At 40.6% G+C, this 22,807-nt stretch overlaps 1 protein-coding gene across 11 annotated transcripts in view; it reads right to left on the bottom strand.

Moving 5' to 3' along the window:
• The window catches only part of BCLAF3 (BCLAF1 and THRAP3 family member 3), a 58,658-nt gene that overhangs the window by 35,591 nt on the left and 260 nt on the right, over positions 1-22,807 (bottom strand). For 4 of the 11 annotated variants that reach the window (XR_004380675.1, XR_004380674.1, XM_032840850.1 and 1 more), the window contains exons 1-4: positions 22,415-22,682; positions 6,080-6,153; positions 2,170-2,742; positions 1,129-1,797 (exon numbers count right to left, since the gene is read on the bottom strand). Coding sequence is in view for 8 of the 11 variants with exons in the window: in XM_032840850.1 (XP_032696741.1) it covers positions 1,129-1,797; positions 2,170-2,742; positions 6,080-6,153; positions 22,415-22,555 (1,457 nt within the window). In the remaining 3 variants the exon portion in view is untranslated. Of the gene's footprint in view, positions 1-1,128; positions 1,798-2,169; positions 2,743-6,079; positions 6,154-20,506; positions 20,531-22,414; positions 22,684-22,807 lie in introns of those variants that run through there. The other 7 variants (XM_032840843.1, XM_032840844.1, XM_032840845.1 and 4 more) reach the window with 5 other exon arrangements.

A 22,807-nucleotide genomic window follows, 5' to 3' on the forward strand; every position in this document is an offset into this window, starting at 1 on the left:
TCAGTGGGTTAAAGCCTCTGCCTTCGGCTCGGGTCATGATCCCAGGGTCCTGGGATCGAGGCCCGCATCGGGCTTTCTGCTCAGCGGGGAGCCTGCATCCTCCTCTCTCTCTGCCTGCCTGTCTGCCTACTTGTGATCTCTCTCTCTGTCAAATAAATAAATAAAATCTTTAAAAAAAAAAAGAGAGAGAGAGACTGTGGGTTCACCTCCCTCCCTGTCACATCCCGACCTAAATATTGTTTCATTTTATTTTTGACTGCAATACAAGAATGAGTGAACATAAATGCACCAAATCAGCATGGCCCACCACTTTTTTATTCACATACTGGTAGTGTCTTAAGGTAATGAACAGACTTAGCTGACAACACCAACTGCAGGGCCTTGTTATTTCCAGACTCCATAAACGGAGGTAATATGCATAATGGAACAAAGCACGCAAGCCACAGTAGCAAAATATAACCTACTGTTGGGTGGTCTGTTTTTTCTTAAAGGATCATTAAGAACTAAAGCAAATGTCTTATAAATAGGCCTCTTTCTAGACTCTAGCCTAATTTCCTCTACCTAGGAGAATCTAGTTGGCTGAGCACCAACTGTTTTGAGATGGCAGCAAGAACCACGTTAGGTCACCTGCCTCCTTGAGCCGCAGGTGCTCTGACTTATGCAAGCGGGTTCTTCTCTCAAGGCCTTGCTTTCCTCCTCTATAAAATCAGGGCCAGTTAACGGCCCTTCCAAATCAAAAATTCTCTGGATATGAGGCAACAGGGAAAACAGGCTCTGGGAAACTGAGTAAGAAATAGGTCTCCTTGAACTCCACCCAGGTATCCCTGGCTATGGAAAATCTAGGAGCATAAAAACACATAAATTCATGAAGACAAACAACTCCATAGAGCACCCTGCACCCAAAAAGTATTTTGAGATACGATGCGGAAACCAGCAGACATGAGATCACTCTGTATCACTAAGCGTGGGATTTATCCTCATCACAGGGCTTCTGTGAAAAATCCAGGCAATCCCTCCCTGCTCAATGGAATCTAAATACACTGTTAATTCCATTTTCAAAGCTTCAAACAAAGGTGGTGGAAACAGATATTTTTCTTAAACAGCGCTAAGAAAAAACAAAAACAATACCTGGATGTATCTAGTGATTTCTTCACATCTATTTTAACAGTAAGAGATTTCTTCCCAAGACTGGCGGATGAAGGTTTCACATTGGAAAGTTTACTTTTATCAAGTTGGTTACTGGAAGAGTTGCTCTCTTTTCTGCCATCCCCTTCTTTCTTTGCTTTCTCCTTCCGTTTGTCACTGCAGGGTCTCAGGCCAACATCACTTTTACTTGAATGCGTTGAGGCAGTGCAGTCAGCGCAGTCTTTCTTAGATGGTTTGGAAGGTTCTTTCCCTTGCCCACCTTCAGTCTCTCTCCCTCTTCCAGCATTAAAACAAATGGACTGTCTATTTTCAGGGCCTTTTTGAGAACTGGACTTTCTATCTTCCTCCTTAGAGTACTTCTGAATTCTTCCATCTGGAAAGTCCTGGTCCCCACTTGAGGTCTTCCGGCGTTTGTGGCGATAGTCACAGGATACCTTGGCTGCTGAACTGGTCTCTGGCGGTTCCCTCTGAGCACGTCGATGAGTGTGCGGTCCAAGGTTCCGCTGCTCTTTCTTCTCTTGGTAAGATGGAAGAGAATGCCCGAACTTCCACTGAGGGCTCCTGGCAGGCTCTCTGTTTTCATACCTCTCCACATCTTTAGGTCTTTTTGATGTGTATCCATATTTTCTGAAATCACGATCCTCAGGATACCTGTGTTGACATAAAGCAGTTTACACTTGCACTAGAGAGAAGAAAGTGAGAATTTACATGTGTGGAATGTTGGTCAGCATGGCTTTAAATGCAGAACGCAGTGGCAAGTTAACTATAATCCCTCAAGCCAACTCATAGAGGCACAAGGTAGCAAAGAGGAATATACCATCTTTTGTTACAACTCTAGCCATCAACACGATTTACTCTAAAAATAAACACTTCATTACTACCAGCGGACCATAATTACATTACAGTGCTTTTTATCTTTTTAGACAAAAGCTTTTCAAGGTGGTTCTCTTCAACCATAAAGTAAACAGACTTTTGCACTTGAGGCTTTATACCAAATTACCCAGGTTTAATGTTTTCCTATACCTCTTCGGAAAAGAGCTCCTTTTCTCAAAGTCTTCAGAGCCTCTTCTCAGTGACTGAGAATAGTTTTCATCTTGTATCCTCTGGTGCCTCAACTCATCTTCGTGCCACTTTCCTTCAAACCGAGAAGAATCTGCTATTGACCTCGGAGGCGGTTTCCCTCCTTTTCCACTTCCTCTGACTCTGTAGTCATCAGGAATATACCTTCCTTCTCCTTTCTGGGAATAACAGTTCCTTGGGTACTCTTTGTAGGGTACATCTTCTGAGTATTTGGGCATATAGTGAGATCTTCTGTTACCATCCCCTCTTCCTGACAAGTATGCTCGGTAAGGCTTGTAAGTATAAACATTTTCTAAAGAGTTTCTTCTTAAATTTGGGGAAGGTGATCTGTGTTCGTAAGATCGGTAATGCACATTTCCACGAGAAGGAATCCTCGGTTTACTCGGTCCATGTTTCTCACTGTCTATTCGCCAAGTGATGGGTCTTTTTGGATCCTTCCTATATTCACAGCCATAATGCCCATGAGAATGTCTTTGCTTGTAGTGTTCAGAATTTCTAGGTACTGGTGATAAAGACCTGTGTCAAGAAACAGAAAAGCTCAGTCCATTTAAAGACAATAAACAAAGTTTATCTTAATATGAACTACCTAAATAAGACATTTGCTTCCCACTGCTTCTTCCACTCATATCAAATTCATCAATTTGCTATATCTGTATTCTAAACTGTCCATCTGGGTGTCTGACTATTGCTCTGGCCAATTCAACAAGCATATTCTTTCCATCTGAGCTAACGTGTCCCATGTGCATACTGAAATGGGCTGAGGACACCTATCCTGCTGGAGGAGGACCAGTCTAGGTACACAGTAAGATCCATTGTGGAAGACTGCCCACAGCAAAGTCTGGGCAAAAGAACCAGTCAGCAAAAGCTTGTATTAGGTTCAACAGTCAGGGAAGAAACAAGCAACTGGAAGGCTAGATTCACACTGATAAATGTATAGTACAGTCTCCGGGAAACTTAACATAACCTCTGAAATTAAATTAGATTCTAAGAGTTTACGAAACCAAAATAAATCCAAACTCAGACTCAAGACTGACCTCGCAGTTTCTGCAATTGATTGACTGTTCTTTCTACGGATGCTGTAACACGGAGCAAAAAACTACGTATCTGGTGTGCGGAGTAGGAGGGGGAAGAAGGTATTAAGGCTTGAATTTCATACTTAGTTCCTCCATAAATACTACTAACATAGATAAATTGCTGTTCTTTCCCAGACCTGTTCCCTTACGTGTGCTGTTGCAATAGAGCTTACAGCTTCGGTGAATGTGGGCTTTAATGTAGCCACTGTGCTCCCCAGGAGCAGCACATTTTTTCTGCAAAGACCTTCCCTACTACCTCAGCATTGCCAACATCAAGACTTCATTCCCGCGGAGGAGGAAGGCAGCTCCTTATCCATGGAAACTAGTCTGAGCTGCCTGGACTTCCAGAGCAAAGAGCACCACTATCTGGAATACAATCAAGTTCAATTTTGAACCTGGGGACCTTTCCTCCCATCTAACCTGTCCAATGTCCCCATCGCCTCCCTGAGGGCTTAATGTCTTCCAGTTAACAAGGCAGCTACCCTAGCGGCTTTCATAACTGCCACCTTCAGAAGCTGCCAGGGAGCTGGAGTCACCACGAGTCATACCCTTTCCATTCAGTGACACGTCTGTGTCCTCCTGACGACAAAGGAGGCAGATTTATGCCCCTCGTGTTCACACTGGGATTTCTATACTAGACTTGGCAATATCTGCCTCTGGAGTCACCAAGTTAGACGTACTAGCAAGTGAACTATTTAGCTGACGAAGGAACTCTGTCTTCCAGCTGGCAGCACCTCATCACAAGAAGAAGCGAGCAGAGCCTCGGAGGACCTGCTGGAAGAGTGCATCTCTTCCATCACTAAGGAGAACAGCTGGCAGCCAGAGATAAAGCTCTTCCAGACCGGACGAAATACTCAATATCTTACTTTAATCCTTACCTCATAATGAATACTGCTTCGTTATTATATTTCACATCAGGGGATTTTTTTTTTTTTAAGGAGATTGCTGGAATGGTTACTATCATTTTCAATTCTCCTAAAGAAACAAAAGAGATCTGAGGAGTCTGTTGGGAGACAATTCTCCATGGGTCTCTTGCCTTCTGCCATGGTAGGCAGAGGTACTGATGGCTTCTGTGCCAAGACACCGCAGCGTGGGATGATGGAGATAGGGCCTCCCTCGGGAAAAGAGGGCCAATTTGTTTGCTATCCAGGCTACGTCTCCTCCAAGGCAAAGGCTAGGTGGGTTTGCTTGTTGCCCAGATGAGGCTTGGGCTCCTCGGCTGTGTGGACACCGCAGGGCTTCACTCTGCAGCTCCCACCCTCGGGAGACTCGGGACTAAACACAGGAACGCGATGCTCAGGCTGCCCACCGTACCACGAGTCATAAAGGTCTTTGTCTCTGACCCAGGACTGCCCTGTGGCAGGCTAATGTGTTAGCTTGCAAGTAACGTAAAATATCAGATACTTTACAGGTTTTGGCACAGAGTCCTGAGAAGGAATCTAGAAATCGGGCACTAAGGCTGGCAGGTCTTCTGTGCCCTTTCATCAGGGCCTATCACAAAAGGGTGAAACAAAACAACTTCTGTGATGGCCTCCATATTAAACTCATTCATGTTGACATCCCCCTTTCTTCTTCAAGCTCCTTCCTGTTACAACTTGATCTTGTGGATTACAAAATGAAAATTGTTAAAGAAATGATTGACTCGTCATTGTAGAATAAGCACAATGGCCAAGTTGTATTAACATGAAAAGTTTTGGTCTGCTTTTTATATATGTAATTATGATCCTTTTTTAAGTCCTAGAATGTACTACTCACTTTCATAGCTCTGTGCCGTTGCTCCTATTGCCCACCCCCCAAACTGGAATACTTCTGTCTTTTGTTTCTGCCTGTACAAATTCTGCCCATCCTAAATGATCAGCTAAAATTTCATCTTTTCTTTGAAGACTTTACGATCCCCCTTTTCCCTCCATAAAAGCAGAATTATCCCTTCTCTGTGGACCCAGAATATCCGTCCCAGTCAGTAGCACTGTGCTGAACCCACAGTATCATAGCTGACTGTGGTGCCAATCTCCCAGCCAGTCTGCATGCTTGCTGAGGCCCCAGAAGATGTCATGTTGCCTTTGCAGCCCCAGAACCTGGAGCATGTATGTAGTGAATACTGGTTGAACTGTTCTAATCTAACCATATGTACATACTATTGATACTGCCAACCAGGAAAGAAGAAAGTTGAACTACAACCGAGTTATTCAAAACTCTGTTATTCTGTCGTGAAGAAGAAATAGGTAACTCCTGATTTTCTAACTGCCGATTTTTCCAAAGATATTGATAATGAAAAAAAAAAAAAACAACTCAGGAGTTCTAAACCACTTACTGATGCAAAAAAATGTAACACTCATAGATGTTTCTCACTCTCCCTTGCTGTGGCCACTGCATTTCTTTTTATTATGGATTAATTCAAGCTGCCAGCCATAATTAAAGAAAGCTGTCAGCTTTCAGAATCTAGAAAGACGACCTCTATCACTGCAAAGTACCTACTGTGAATAACCAGGTCCCATGAGCTTATTAAAATAGGTTCTTGGGGCGCCTGAGTGGCTCAGTGGGTTAAGCCTCTGCCTTCGGCTCAGGTCATGATCCCAGGGTCCTGGGATCAAGCCCCACATCGGGCTCTCTGCTCAGCGGGGAGCCTGCTTCCCTTCCTCTCTCTCTGCCTGCCTCTCTGCCTACTTGTGATCTCTGTCAAATAAATAAAATCTTAAAAAAAATAGGTTCTTAACAGTACCAGTGAACTTGAAAGTCAAGGTACATCCCAAGTTTACTCTGCTAAACTAAGAATTGCTCACCTGTGTTTCCACCTGGGGGATCGAGAGCGTGACCGTGCCATCCTCTGACACTTGAGCCACCATCTGCTTTTACACTGCAAAGAAACACAGTATTAGCAAGTTTACAGAAACAGCCTGCAATCTGCTCCAAAAGCAGTGAATCCCACCAATAAAAAATTACTTAAGTTCTTCATGTCTCAGTTTCCTCATCTGTAAAATGGGGATGATAATAACAGAACCTACCTTATTGGAATGTTGTGAGGAAAGAATGAAATCAGGGGTCAGCAACCTTGTCCTATAGAGGGCCAGAGAGCTTGCTTTGTGGGCCGGATCAGGTCTTTACCTCATCTCCTCCTTCTTCTTTTTTTTAAAAAACAACTCTTTAAAAATATTAAACCAGGGGTGCCTGGGTGGCTCCGTCATTAAGCCTCTGACTTTGGCTCAGGTCATGATCCCAGGGTCCTGGGATCGAGCCCCACGTCGGGCTCCCTGCTCAGCGGGAAGCCTGCATCTCCCTCTCCCACTCCCCCTGCTTGTGTTCCCTCTCTTGCTGTCTCTCTGTCAAATAAATAAATAAAAATCTTTAAAGAAAATTTAAAAAATTTAAACCATTCTTAGTTCAAGGACCACACAAAACAGGCCCCAAAAGCCAAACACACTGCAATGTGATGGCCCCTGAGCTTCGAGGAAGAGCACTCAGGATAGTGCCCGGCACGCAGCCCTGCTACGGAAGTGCTCCACAAAGAGGACATCCTCACCCCGAACTCCTCCATCTGAACCACCACGACCTGCCTGTCTTTCACCTTGTACAAAAATACTTCATATAATCACAGTCAAAATGTTCAGGGTTACTTGATGATACATCCTGCTTTTTAAATTGCTGGATAATAAGAGTTACAATACCTAATTATAGTACTAAATTGCTACCTAACTTTCACCGCGTATGTAAACCAAAACTTGATTAAGCATGATTAAACATTAAGTTTGGTTTTTATTTTTTTTTTTTTATAAAACAGATAATGTCAAATAAATACATTTTAAAAGTTATGTGAACCTGATTTTTAAAATAGTAAGTCTTGGGGCGCCTGGGTGGCTCAGTCATTAGGTGTCTGCCTCCGGCTTGGGTCATGATCCCAGGGTCCTGGGATCAAGCCCTACATTGGGCTCCCTGCTCAGAGGGAGGCCTGCTTCTCCCTCTCCCACACCACCTGCTTGTGCTCCCTCTGTCAAATAAATAAATAAAATCTTAATTAAAAAATAGTAAGTCTTTAAAAGAAGCTGATAGCTTTAGGAACCAAAATCTCTTAAACATGTGATTAGGGTATAATCTTTTATACTAGCTATTATTTACATTTTAGTAATCCCCCTTAGTTCTGTACTATAATTAAGTAGTTCCCCACTTACTGGCCCTAAACTATTGATGGCTTTCAAAATTATTGCCATGGATTCATGTGTAATATAGGGAGCCAGCATGCACAGACTGTGGAATAAGTACGTGTCTCATATATTATAACCTCTATTTTGCAAATTTCTGAAGACAGCATGGTCATTGTTAAAATACAAATGGGTTCTTGTAACTCTGTAGTTTTTCCATTGACTGATACAAAAAGCACAACTATTATTATGTGGACACTTGTTTAAAAAGGGAGTCCCCATAGTCAAACATCTGCAAACTACTGTTAAAATGAATTTCAGAAGAAAGTAAAAGTATATAAGTCTAAAGGACTAGAACCACATCACTCACCAGGACACTCAATACAATTCATTTATTTAGACAGTGCCTCTTAACAAAAAGAAACTGAGGCTAGTATAAACAATTAGTTCAGAGGTACTATGAAATTAAGACACTAACGAAAGGGGAAAATTCTTTCATTAAAACTATCAATATGTATTTCTTCAACAAATATTACTCAGTTACTATTTGCCAGCCACTGTTCTGGGGATATAGCAATGATGAGAAATAGGGAAAAATTCCTGTCTTCTGCAGTTTACATTCTACTGAGGGAATTTATAACAAGAAGCTTTAGGTATCAGTTCATACCTATGAAGCTGAACACAAATTAAAATCCCAAGGTTGGTGTGGGGGGATGACACCAAATATTGCTGGTGATGATGAAAAAGCATAATTTTTCTGGAAGATAATATTTTTCCCATTTTATTCATTTATTTTATTTTTATTTTTTTAAGTAAGCTATATGGCCAATGTGGGGCTTGAATTCATGACCCCAAGATCAGAAGTTGCATACTCTACTGACTGAGTCAGCCAGGTACCCCTCCATTTTCTTTTTTTATTTTTTATTCTTTTGAAAAACAGTTTTTTTGAGATATAATTCACATACCATAGAATTCACTCATTTAAGGGTGCAATTCAATGTTTTTTTAGTATATTCACAGAGATGTACAACCAGTACCACAATCTAATTTAGAACATTTTCATCTCCTTTAAAAGAAACCCCATTAGCAGTTGCTCCCCATTCCTTCCCTCCTGTGATCAGCCCCTGACAACCACTCATCTACTTTCTTGTTCTATGGATTTGCCTATTCTGGACCTTTCATATAAATGGACTCATACAATATATATTTAGTGACTGGTTTCTTTCCCTTACCATAACGTTTTCAAGGGTCATCCCTGTTTTACCATGTATCAGTACTTCATTCTTTTTATGACACATTTTATTTATTTATTCCTCTCCCAGTGGACATTTGGGTTATTTCTATAGTTTTGGTTATTATGAATAATGCTGCTATGAACATGTGTGTATCCTTTTTTGTGTGGACGTATGTTTCTATTTCTCTTGGGTATATACCTAGTAGTGGACTTGCTGAGTCATATAACTCTATATTTAACTTTTATTATTATTATTGTTATTATTATTATTATTTAAGTAGGCACCATACCCAGCATGAAGCCCAATGTGGAGCTTGATCTCATGACCCTGAGATCAATATTTGAGCTGAGATCATAAGTCAGATGCTTAACCAACTGAGCCAGCCAGGGGCCCTTATGTTTAGAGACAATGCGAAACTTTTCCAAAGGAGCTACATCATTTTATATTCCCCCCAGCAAAGTATGAGGATTCCCATTTTTCCACATCCTCAGCAACACTGGCTATTGTCTGCCTTTCTGATAATAGCCATTGTAGTGGGTTGAAGTGGTACTTCATGGTTTTGATTTCCCTATTTCCCTAATGATGGATAATCTTGAAATATGTAAGAAATTATGAAACTAATCAAGCCTACTTTCTTTTAATCTAATAATCTCAGTTTAAACTTATTACTCTAAGATAGTAATTGAAAAGGAAAAAAATCAGCTATATATACTAAGATATTTAATGTTAGCTTTATTTATAATAGGAAAGGAAAAAAAAAAGAACACCCAAACTAGTTATAACCCTAATGGCCAGGAACGAATAAAAGATTAAACAAATTTAAAACATATATATCTAGGGGCGCCCGGTGGCTCAGTCGGTTAAGCTTCTGACTTCAGCTCAGGTCCTGATCCCAGGGTCCTGGGATGGAGCCCTGTGTCAGGCCCCTGATTAGCAGGGAGTCTGCTTCTCCCTCTCCCCAAGCTCGTGTGCGAGCGCTCTCTCTCTCTCAAATAAATAAATAAAATCTTTAAAAAACATATATATCTCGCCACTTCCTATCTTTCTCCCAACCTTATGTATGTCTTTTCTTCCACATACCCTACTAGTCCTCCACACCACACCACTTGCTTTTCCCTGATCAGGCCATGCTCCCCCTACCACACAATTGGCCTTCTCTCATTCTACTTGACAAATCTCTGTTCTTTCAGGAGTGTTCCACCATTATCTCCCCAAGGATTCTTTCCTTGACTATCTTATTTTCCCCCAGCTTTTTCCTTGGGAACTCTGGGCTTATTCTGAGATTACTTAAATACATTGTGATTATTTGTTTAAATAACTCTGTTTGTTTCAATAAGCAAAAGACTCCAAACAACTTATCATAGAACACAAAACTCTCATGACCTATGGTCATAAGATGTGGAACAATGGGGACTCTCATACCCTGCTAGGGAGTATATGTGAGTATTAACGAGTTCGCAAGGAGCTGACAGTACCCATTTAAAGTTGAACATACTCATATCCCATGGCCCAGCAATTCCACACAACAATAGCCTTCAGAGTAGTGGCTCTCAAATTTCAGTGTGCAACAGAATCACCCAAAAGGCTTGTTAAAACACAGACTGCTGGACCCTACCCCAAAGGTGGGACTCACTTCTATCAAATTCCCAAGTGATACAGATGCTGCTGGTTCAAGGAATACAGAACTACTGGCTTAAAGGAAAAGGTGGGGATGACTTGAGAGAAAATAAGATTTACTAACTGTGTGACTGAAAAAAGTATTACTCAGGGGCTCCTGGGTGGCTCAGTCAGTTGGGCATCTGTCTTCAGCTTGGGTCATGAACCCAGGGTCCTGCGACTGAGCCCCTCGTCAGGCTCCATGCTCAGCGGGGAGTCTGCTTCTTCCTCTTCTGCTCCTCCCCCTGCTCGTGCCCCCCCAATTAAATAAATAAATAGTCTTTTTAAAAAGTATTACTCAGAATATTTTCCTTCAATATATTAAAACTAGCTTTATGGGGCACCTGGGTGGCTCAGTGGGTTAAAGCCTCTGCCTTCGGCTCAGGTCATGATCCCGGTGTCCTGGGATCGAGCCCCACATCGGGCTCTCTGCTCCGCGGGGAGCCTGCTTCCTCCTCTCTCTCTCTGCCTGCCTCTCTCTGCCTACTTGTGATCTCTGTCTGTCAAATGAATAAATAAAATCTTTAAAAAAAAACTAGCTTTATTAAAATTCATACTATTCACTTGAAAATGGGTGAATTTCACTGCATATAAATTACACCTCAAAACTATAAAAAAGTTAGCTTTGGGGCGATAAAAACACTCTGAAATTAGATCAGATGTTATAAAAATGGTTGCACAACTCTGTGAACATACTAAAACCCACTGAACTGCACATTTTAAACCTGCAAATTACATCTCAATAAAATTTTTTTAAAAAGTTAACTCTGTTTGCAATTGCTTAGTGCACATCAGCTAATAATGAAAAGTACTGGCTCAGGGGCTTAATGGATAAAAGAGGAGGAGAGTTCATTTAAAACCATACAATAGGGGCGCCTGGGTGGCTCAGTGGGTTAAGCCTCTGCCTTCGGCTCAGGTCATGATCTCAGGGTCCTGGGATCGAGCCCCACGTCGGGCTCCCTGCTCAGCGTGGAGCCTGCTTCCCTTTCTCTCTCTCTCTGCCTGCCTCTCTGCCTACTTGTGATCTCTGTCTGCCAAATAAATAAATAAAATCTTTAAAAAAAAATAAAATTAAAAACAAATAAATAAAACCATACGATAAAAACCTAAGAGTGGTTTTACATTTTTAAAGGGTTGTTGTTGGAGGTGGTAGAGGAGGAGGAGGAGAATATGTAACAGAAACTGTCTGTGGAGCACAAAGCCTAAAATGTTTATTATCTGGTCCTTTACAGAAAAAGCTTGCCAATCTCTGATTTAAAGTAAGCGCCTGGGTGGCTTGGTGGGTTAAGGCCTCTGCCTTCAGCTCAGGTCATGATTCCAGGGTCCTGGGATCGAGCCCCACATAGGGCTCTCTGCTCAGTGGGGGAGCCTGCTTCCCTCTCTCTCTGCCTGCCTCTCTGCCTACTTGTCATCTCTCTCTCTGTGTCAAATAAATAAATAAAATCTTTTTAAAAAGTAAAATAAATAAAGTAATTTACTTGTGACTAGCAAAATTAATAAACGGAACCAGCTTCAGGACACAAAGAGAGAAAAGACTGAAACACCAGCAGGGTTTGTGACCAGGGAGAAGGGGATGTCAGTGACAGTAGATAAATTCGTTTATGCTGCTACTTCCAGGTGAACTGTACAGGCCCAGGGGCAGTAAATGAACCCCTCTGCCCTTAAATGCAGCAAGATAACTAGACAGCAAGGAACTATACTCCCAGGAAGATATTGAAGAAGGTGCTGGTGCCAGAAGAGGCCAGTTCTACCAGGACAGCACTGGATACATCCCCTGACTCAAGTGAAAGACCCAGCTCCAGCAATTCTCTTCTTCCTCCCACAACATTTCCCCCTGGTCAGTAGACCCTTCCCATCACCACACAGAATTCCTCTTGTGAAGCTCGCAACTCTCCAGAACCACACCCTTCTGGGTCTATCTAGCACCTTCTCTTTCCATTTATAACCAACATATACTCCTCAAAGGGCTGCCTGTACACCATAATCATTCTCTCCGATTCTTGCTTGACCCCTCACCAATCTGGCCTTCTAAGCCACCACTGCACCACACTGCTCTAGTCAAGATCACTAATCAAATCCATGCCACGAAATCCAATGGTTATTCCTCCTCCTTATCCTGGAGCTACCAGTAGCACTTGCCAGTCAATTATACCTTCCTTCCAAAAACATTTTCTTCACTTGAATTGCAGAATACTACACTTTCCTGGTTTTCCTCCTACTTCTAACAATTCCTTCTCTCTCCTTTGCTGGTTTCTCTTCATCTCCCCCTTCACCACTCTAACCCCTAAATAGTGAAGCCAGCTGTCCTCTAAATAGTGACTTCAGTCTTTGGATCTCTCACTGTCTACACTTTTACCACAGTCTACACTCTCATTTAGTCTCATGGCTTTAAATACTCTTTATAAACTAACAACACCCAAATTTGTATCTCCAGCCCTCACCTATCCTCCGTACCACAGTCTTACATATCCAACAACCTGCTGGATTCTGTAAACATTCCAAGAGCAAACTCCTGACCTTCCTCTGAAATCTGCTTCTCCTCTGGTCTCTGTTCCACTGCAATAAATGGCAGCTCTATCCTCCGAGTTTACAATAAAAAGGAAACATAAATGTCCAATAAACTGAAAAGATACTCAACCATACCTAACCAGGAAGATAAAATTAAAGCAGTAAGATATCATTTCACACTCATGAGACTTGCATAATTTTTAAAGTCTAATGATTTCCATGTGTTTACAAGAAAGTTAAAAAAGAGAATTCCTCAACTGAGGAAAATCCTCCCCCCGAAAAAAAAAGGAAGCAGAAGAAAACTCTAAGTCTATACTCCAAGCAAAATTAAATATCTCCAAAAGCATTTAAAGATAAATTTTTTAAAAACCTCACCATGAATCAGAAACTTAAAAACTAAGAACAGAAATAAATAAAAAAAAAAACCAGAGTGAAATGACAGAAGAAAAAGTTAACTGAACTCAGAGAAAAAAATGGGAGGAAAAAAGACTAACTTATCTCAGAAGTGAAGATAAATTAATTACAAGGTGTCCAAGGGAGAATAAACTCAAATGAAAATATACTAAGGAACATTGAAGAAAAGCAGGAAAACAACCAAAAAAAAAAAAAATGATGAATGAGTAACTGAGTGAGTGAGTGAGTGAGTGAGACAGAGATTGAGTCAGAGTGAAAGTAGTAAAACTAGAAGACAGGTAAAGAAGCAATAGTATTTGTATTACTGTAGGCTCTGAGATGAATAACAAAACAATGGAAATAAATAAATATTTAAACTAAAATTCAGGAAAACTTTCCAGAGGCAACTAGGTGGTTCAGTCTCTTAAGCATCCAACTCTTGATACAGGCTCAGATCATAATCTCAGGGTTGTGAGACTGAGCCCCATGCTGGGCATGGAGTTTGCTTAAGATTCTCTCTCCCTCCCTCTGCCCCCCCCCCCATTGCTCATGCTCTTTCTCTCTCTCTCGCTCTCAAAAGAAAGGAAGGAAGAATGAAAGAAAGAAAAGGAAGGAAGGAAGAAAAAGAAAACTTTTCAGAAATGAAAAAGCACCTGTATTTATACAATGAAGGGCACACCAAATACTTGGGAAAATTAACCTAAAACAATTAACTCTGAAACATAGACTAGTAAAAACTATTTGATTTCAAAAACAAAAAACTTCAGGTTGCCTGGGCGGCTCAGTCCCTTAAGCACTTGACTCTTGGTTTCAGCCCCCGTTATGATCTCAGGATCATGGGTTCAAGCCCTGCATAGGGCTCTGTGCTGGGCACAGAGTCTGCTTAAGATTCTCTTTCCCTCTGCCCCTCCCCCCACTTGTGCTCTCTCACTCTCAAATAAATAAACAAAATCTTTTTAAAAAGATAAAGTCCTCAAGACCTCAAGGTAAAAAGAATAACTTATAAATCCACAAGAAGTAGACTAGCATCAGATATTTCAAAACTAACATACAAAGCAAGGTAACAATGGGTTGCCATTTAGTATAAAAAAATAAAATCAGTGAAAGTAAGCGTGAACCAAGGATTTTTTTTATCAGTCAAGCTGTCCTTCAAATATCAAAGGTAAAGAAAAAAGTTTTCAGCATATAAGAACATAGGGAATTTCTGTACTTAACTAGTCCTTTCTGAGAAATCTACTAGACAGAGGATGAGTTTCATCCAATCAAATTATGAGGGAAAAAATGTCAGTAAAGGACCAATGATGAGCATTAAAAAGTAAGTAAATGTACATATAAGACATTAAAAGAAAGAGGAGGTTGAAGGTAAAAGACTGATGTAAAATTGTGGCACACTGTGACAAAGTAGAAAAACTACAACTAAAAAGTGTGAAAAGAAGAGACAGGAAAAGAAAATAATGGTAGAAGTTCAATGTTGTATAGGCAATAGATGGCTTTAAAGCATACTGAGGGGGAAAAACTGATAAATCAGATATTTAAAGGTTAGAGAAATCAACATGCAGTGCTGGGACAACTGCATATCCACAAGCAAAACAATAAAATTCAACCCTACCTCACACCATATACAAAAATTAACTGAAAATGGATCAAAGACCTAAATGTGAGCGCTAATACTCTAAGAGGAAAACATGAAGGTAAATAATCTTTGTGACTCTGGATCAGATATTACATTAAAAACACAGGCAACAGGAGAAAAAATGGATATATCAGGCATCTTCAAAATTTAAAACACTTCCACTGTAAAGGATACTATCAAAAAAGCAAAAAAGGGGAGAAAAAAGCAAAAAGGAAACCCACAGAATGGGAGAAAAGTTTTTGTAAATCATATCTGATAGAGGACTGTATCTAGAACATACCAAAAAAACCTCTTATAATTCAATAATAAAAGACAACCCAATTAAGAAATGGGCAAAGGATAAAATCTTAAAAAAAAAAAAAAAAAAGGGACGCCTGGGTGGCTCAGTTGGTTAAGCAGCTGCCTTCGGCTCAGGTCATGATCCCAGCGTCCTGGGATTGAGTCCCACATCGGGCTCCTTGCTTGGCGGGGAGCCTGCTTCTCCCTCTGCCTCTGTCTGCCTGTGCTCGCTCTCTCTCTCTCTCTCTCTCTCTCTGACAAATAAATAAATAAATAAATAAAATCTTTAAAAAAAAAAAAAAAAGAAATGGGCAAAGGAGCTGAATCAGTGTTTCTCCAGAGAAGGCATACAGATGCCCAATAAGCACATAAAAAGATGTTCAACATCATTAATCATTAGGGAGATACAAATCAAAATCATGAGATACCACTTCACACCAACTAGGTATCTATAACAAGTGCTGAAAGGATAGAGGGATAAGGGAAACCTCATACATTGCTGGGAGGAATGTAAATGATGCAACACCTTGGGAAAACAGTCTGGCAGTTTCTTAAAAAATTAAACATAGAGGGGCACCTGGGTGGCCCAGTCGGCTGAGCATCCAACTCTTGGTTTCAGCTCAGGTCATGATCTCAGGGTCCTGCATTGGGCTCCACGCTCAGCACTGAGTCAGCTTGTCCCTTTCCCTCGGCTCCTCCCCCAACTTATACTCTCTAGCTCTCTCCCTCCCTCTCTCTCTCAAATAAACAAATAAAATCTAAAAAAAAATATTTTAAAAAATTACACAGGGGCACACCTAAGGGACGCAGTCAGGTGCGTGTCCAACTCCCGGATGGGCTCAGGTCACAAGCTCAGGGTCATGAGATCAAGCCCCGTGGAAGGCTCCACACTCAGTGCAGAGTCTGCTTGGGATTCTCTCTCCCTCTTCCTCTGCCTCTCCCACTCATGCTTTCTCTCTCTCAAAACTAAATAAATAAATCTTGGGAAAAAAAAACTAAACAGAGTTACCATATGACTCAACAATTCTACTCCTACATACATAACCAAGAGAAATAAAAATATATGTCCACACAAAAACTTGTACACAAATATTCAAAGCAGCATTAGTCATAATAGTTAAAAAGTAGAAACAATTCCACTGCCCATTTAGAGATAAGTGAATAAACAAAATGTGCTATATCCATACAAATGAACATTATTTGGCCATAAAGAGGAACGAAATACTAACACATGGTCAAACAGGAATGAGTCTTGAAATCGTTATGCTAAGGGAAGGAGGCGAGTTACAAAAGACCACATATTATATGATTCCATTTATATGAAAGATTCAGAGTAGGCAAATCCACCAAAACAGATGGTAGACTGGTGGTTGCCTGGCTCGGGGGGTGGTGGGTACTGGGGAGAACAGACACAGGGCTTCTTTGGGGGATGACGAATACTTTTTTTTTTAAGATTTTATTTATTTATTTGACAGAGAGAGAGATCACACATAGGCAGAGAGGCAGGCAGAGGGGAGGGGGAAGCAGGCTCCCCGCCGAGCAGAGAGCCCGATGCAGATGCGGGGCTCGATCCCAGGACCCTGAGATCATGACTTGAGCCAAAGGCAGAGGCTCAACCCACTGAGCCACCCAGGCGCCCCAATGAATATGTTTTAAAACTGGACTCTGAAGTGATACTTCATATTATCCGTGTGGTTTCAAAATTAAAAAAAAAAAACCTGGACTCTGGTGATAGCTGCACAACTCTGCATTTACCAAAAAACAATGAATTGTGTACTTTTAAATGGGTGAATCGTGTGGTATGTAAATTACATCTCAGTAAAGAGGTTACCAAAAAAAAAAAAAAGAAAAAAATCAACTAACAAAAATTTCATACTAAATAGGAACCCAGCATTTACAAATGCAAAGAATTCCCCAGGAAAGCCTTCACAACAAAGAAGCCACAATCTCAGCACAGAACTGGACAGAGTCAGAGGCCACAGAAGAGGAGGCTGACCAGCAAATCAGAGGAAGGCCACCTAAGAAGACCAGAAGGTGGACCAATGCTCTTGGCTACAGGGGTTGGTGTTACCGTCAGTTTTTCAATAAGGAGAAGCTGGACATAGATAAGGAATCTTACTGTTGCCTATCATTAACTTACTATGATTTCATGAATACGATGTATTTTTTTTTCACACACACACAAGGTTAAATAAACAACCAAGGGGGCAAGGGAATTTATAAAGGTTTAAGAACAAAGGTCAACCATAAGGACAAAAATACAAGCCTTCCTAAATACCACCCCCCAATTTTTTAAATAAAAGAGCAAAAAACACACCTCATAGCCAAAGAGAGAGTAAATATAACAAAATATTCTGATAGAGTTGAGGCCAAATATATCAGTCCTAACACTAAATGGGAATGGGTTTAACTCGCCAAATAAAATAAAAAGTTTCCATTTGGCTTACAGAACAAAACTCAAGATGCTATACAAGACACATCTAAAACAACTGGTAACAAAAAGAGAGCAGAGTCGCATTTCTGGAATCAGGCAAAGAATTCAAGTCCTAAAGCATTCATCGTGCCAAAAAAAAAAAAAAAAAAAAAGAAAAGAAAAAAGAGAGAGAGAGAAAGCCACAAGCCATGACTTAGAACACATAAAAATACACATATTCACATGAATATAACACAACAACCACCTTTATGTAACAAAAACTACTTGAGATGCAAGGAGACAGAGAAACACACTAATAACAGGAGACTTTATGCACTCTGCGTGGTATATGAGACAATTCAGTGGTCCAAAAATAAGGAGACAGAAGATCTAAACAGCATAATTAATAGAGTAAATCTTTTTTTTTTAAGATTTATTTATTTATTTGACAGAGATCACAAGTAGGCAGAGAGGCAGGCAGAGAGAGAGGAGGAAGCAGGCTCCCTGCCAAGCAGAGAGCCCAATGCGGGGCTCAATCCCAGGACCCTGGGATCACGACCCGAGCCAAAGGCAGAGGCTTTACCCCACTGAGCCACCCAGGCGCCCCTAATAGAGTAAATCTTAAGGATATTTACCAAACTCTAACTCTGATACTGGAGAATATACATTCTTATCTCATGCCCATGCCACATTCACCAAAGTACTCATATATTACGTCACAAAGAAACATCAGCAACTGCCATCAAACAGAAGTATTACAAATATCCTCTGATCATAATGTAATGAAACTAAAATTTACTAATAAAAATAACAGAAAAGCTCTTTCACCTAGAAACTTAAAAACCTCCTATTAAATAACTGAGTATCTTGTAAGTGAAATTATAGATTTTTAAAGAAATAATGACAATGAGAACACTACATATCACATTCTATGGGATACATTTAAAGCAGTGATCAAAGGAAAATTTGTTGCTCTAAACAAATTTATCAATAAAAACGAAGTAATAGAAATAAATTCATTTCCAAGGTTAAAAAACCTAAAAAAATAACAAGGTAAACCAAAAGAAAGCACAAAGAAGGAAATAATAAAGATAAAAACAGAGGAAGAGAATGAGACAGAGAATAGAAAACTTGATCCGAGTAATAATATAAAATTCTGTAGTTTTTTTAAAAAACTAAAATAGATAAACCCCTATATAATGTGATTAAGAAAAAGGGGAAAACACAAATATAGAAAAATAAGAATGAGGGAGAAAGCAACCAGTGAAATAGAAGAAAGTTTTTTAAATCATGAGAGATTACTGTGTAGCTCTCCACTTAATAAATTTGAAAAGCCAGATGATAGAGATTAAGTTGCTAGAAAAATAAAAACTACCAAATTTGACCCCCTAGAGTTAGAAAGCTTAAACAGCTAAGCCAATCAGAAAGACAAATACCATATGATTTCATCCATATGTGGAACTTAGGAAACAAAACAGATGAATATATAGGAAGGAGAAAAAAAGGAAAGAGAGAGAGAGAGAGAGGCAAGGAAACCATAAGAGACTCTTAAGGATAGAGAACAAACTGAAGGTTGATGGAAGAAAGTTCATGGCAAATGGGCTAAATGAGTGATGGTGAGTAAGGAGGGCACTTGCTGGGATGAACACTGGGTGTTGTATGTAAGTAATAAGTCACTAAATTCTATTCCCGAAACCAAAAAATAAGTAAATGAATAAACCCTAGTTTTTACAGCTAACAAAAAAAGAAAAAAAAAAGGAAAGCTTAAACAGACCAATTTTCATAGAAGAAATAAAGTTATTTAGGAAATATCCCTGAAAAACCATCAGGCCCATATGGTTTCACAGGAGAATTCTACCAAACCTTCAAACACCAGACGGCCTCACGGCTCTATAAATCATTCCAGACGTGGTGTATCATGAGAAGGATCAAGCCTACAGGAACATCAACCTTTCAGAGAAGACGAACCAGCCAAGGAGAGAGAGAAAGCACGTCATCCTCTGAGGAAGGAGGGAACCCTAGAACATAGAATCTCATAAGCTAAAGAATATTTCAAGAAAGGGGACTTTCATGACAAAAGCTGCACAGAGGTCCAAAAAAAGAACAAAAAATGTGAACACGTGGCTTCAGGACTAAGTGGAGGGTAAGGAGACTTAAGAAAGCTAATTATCAATGACTCCTTCTAGGGGCACCTGACTGGCTCAGTCGGCGCACCACGCAACTCTTAATTTCAGGGTTGCCAAGTGCCATATTGGGTGCAGAGACTATTTAAAAATAAAATCTTAAAACAAAACACAACCAAAAAACCCAAATTCTTCTAACAGGCCGAATGGAAAAGGAGGAAGAAAGTGGGCTGTGGCTGGGTGACAGGGGTCTAGGGAGTAGGTTTTTTGCTGGTAGGGAGGGACTATGTGTCTGGCACTGGGGATATAACATAGAAGGACAGTCACAGTAGAGATGAACCTGGGTACAATCAGTTCAGTGTTTCCTTTGATTCCTTAATAAAACTCCAAATAATGTAGTCAATTTCTCTCACTATCCCACATTTACATATTACCTTCGTCAATGGTCCACACTAAATTTTTCTCAGCAGTCATATTTCATGTTAATACAGCAAACATTACTAAATGCCAATGGCTAGTAGTGGGGAGGCACCCAAAGCTGCAAGAGACCTAGTTTCTTTCCTCAAGATGCTAAGTTTTCAGTGGTGAAGAAGGACTACGGGAGTGCTAGTACTTCCTGGTCCACTAAGTGTCTTGCAAATAATATCTCATTTAATCCTCACAACAAACTCTGAGGAAGCTGGAGTTAGCTTCCATTTCATAGGTGGGGGGGAAAAAAAAAAAAAAAACAAGCCTCAAAAAAAGCTAACCACACTGCCCCAGGTGAAGGACCTGAAACCAGAATCCAGATTCTCAGACTCAAATACTAACACTTCCCCAACTCACAATTCCTACCTCTGAAAAGATGACCCTGAAGAGACTGCGTGGTCATTTGTGCAGATGCTCTGTCAGCAGAATTGGACTTTAGGACACTTGAGAATAGTTGACATCCTGCATCACATCTAAAATTGCCATCTAAATTTGGAAAGCAGCTTTTCTGCCCTCTAGCTGCCTGAACATTCTGTAGCTGTAGGGCACAAAAACTGTTTTATTTATCATGATCTCAAGGATTGTGCTTTATTTAGCTTTATATTTGTCCTCCTCGGCTTCACATGTAGTGTCTTTCAATATTGGCTCCTCCAGTATTTGTGCAGATTCATTCATTCACCTAATTTCATAACCCTGATAGCATTCTGAATATAATCTAGGACAGAATTTTTAAAAACTTCAAATTTAAGAAGTGAAAGAGCATGGGGCAAAGGGTATCACAGAATGGATTTTTTTAATTCAGAAATTTATTTTAAAAAATCAAGATGCTTTTACGCTCTGAAATTTTTACAATACGGCAATAACTGGCAACAAGACAAAGTCTGCTTAAATGTACTTTCCACAAATGTCCCATCTGACTCTTAAATAACCACCCTATAAAAAAGATAAAGCCAATGTACTATAATATCTACTTTGGAGTTGAGGAAATTGTCCCTTAGAAAAGCTACGTGATTTGTTCAAGGAATCGGAGATACCAGAATTCAAGGAAGTCCTGAGTTCAGATCTCTTGTTCACTCTATGATGCCTCCTCAAATGGATAACATGTCTTTACTAAACTGGTAAAAGTGTAATAAAAGATGAGAAACTGAATTGCTATCAACAAATTAAAAAAAAAGTGATAGCTAGAGAATGATAATGGTACTTGGGTGGAGAGAAGAACAGAATTGGTCCAAAAGTGATCCTGTAGAAATCCTTTAAATGTTGCCTTTTGCTAGGGTGTAGAAAAAGACACTCACAGATTGTTGGTGGGAGTGCAAAATAGCACATCCTTTCCAGAGGGAAACTGAGCAATTTACATTTAAAAAAAACAAACCCAACAATTCGATCATCTAGGAATGTACACTAAGAAGTAATGATGGGTGTACAGATTTTACACTTTTTCAACAACGTATTTAGTGAAAAACGGAATAACCAACTAAATAAATTATTAGAGCCATGTAATGGCATGCTCTGAAGTCAGAAAAAAAAAGGTTACAAAACAGAAGCCACTTTAGAAAAATCCATACATTCATCTCTGCACAGAAAGAGAATGGAGATGTATATCCAGTAACCATATTCATAATGGTTACTGGGATTGGTGAAACAGTGTATCTTCTTCATCATGGTTTCGCATATTTTAGAAATTTTGTAAGTAAATATGTTACAAAATGTTTCTATATATAAACATTTCTAAGATCTTTAAAGGGGCCTGTGAAACAACAGCAGGGGCTTTCAAAAGAACGTTTTAGTAGCCATTTTAAAAGTACAGTTAAAAAATAACATTTAATAAACATTACCATATCATAACAAAATACTATTGAAAATTAAAGCTCTCATTATGAATCCCCACCAAAATCTTCCCTTTCCAAATTCCAGTCTCATTCATCCCAGTTCTCATTCAGAAAAATGCTAAAAGGGTTGCTGGGCCAGAAGTCAGACAGACCTTCCTGATTTCTGTAGTTTTTACTTTGCTCCAGAAAAGAAAAGCAATCACATAGGAGGCAACTGAAAAAGCCCCTTGGCAGGAAAATATTTGGGAGAATAAGTTTCTCTCCCATTTCTTTTCCTCCTGACTTACCGACAGGACAATCCTGACAGTGACCGGCCCAGTTTCCTAATACACCTCAGAAAAGCGCAAGGAGATGCGCCAATTTTCAAGATACGTTTCTAAAAACACAAGTTTTACTTTGCAACGCAGGATAAAGAGCATCCTTCGCGACTCATTCTAGACATTACCAGAAGAAGATGCCGCTGAGCGGCAGGAGAGCCTCCGGAGGACAAAGCAGGGTCTCCTCGGCTCGGGTCCCGCAGGCTACGCGTCCGGGTTCGCCTCAGGGACAAGGGCACGGTCCCTGAACACCACCCCCCTGTCCCCATGAAAGTCGCTCCGAACCGTCGGGGCCGCAGCCTGCCGGACGACGGGGAAGGATCAGAGCCACGGCAGCAGGTGCCCGGGTCGCTGCGCCAGTGGCCGGAGGCAGAGGGAGGGGGCGGTCCCCCGAGAGTCCCAGACTAGCCTCCGCATCCTCCCCACCGCCCCACCCGCCGTCCCACCCGTCTCCTGGAGACCGCCCCTCCCGGACGACGGACACGCCCTCCCTCCGGGCCGGGGCCTCCTCACTCCGCCCG

This window comes from Lontra canadensis, unplaced genomic scaffold, assembly GCF_010015895.1.
Source record: "Lontra canadensis isolate GAN:19392208 unplaced genomic scaffold, GSC_riverotter_1.0 scaffold116, whole genome shotgun sequence".
In the NCBI taxonomy this organism is placed as follows: Eukaryota; Metazoa; Chordata; class Mammalia; order Carnivora; family Mustelidae; genus Lontra; species Lontra canadensis.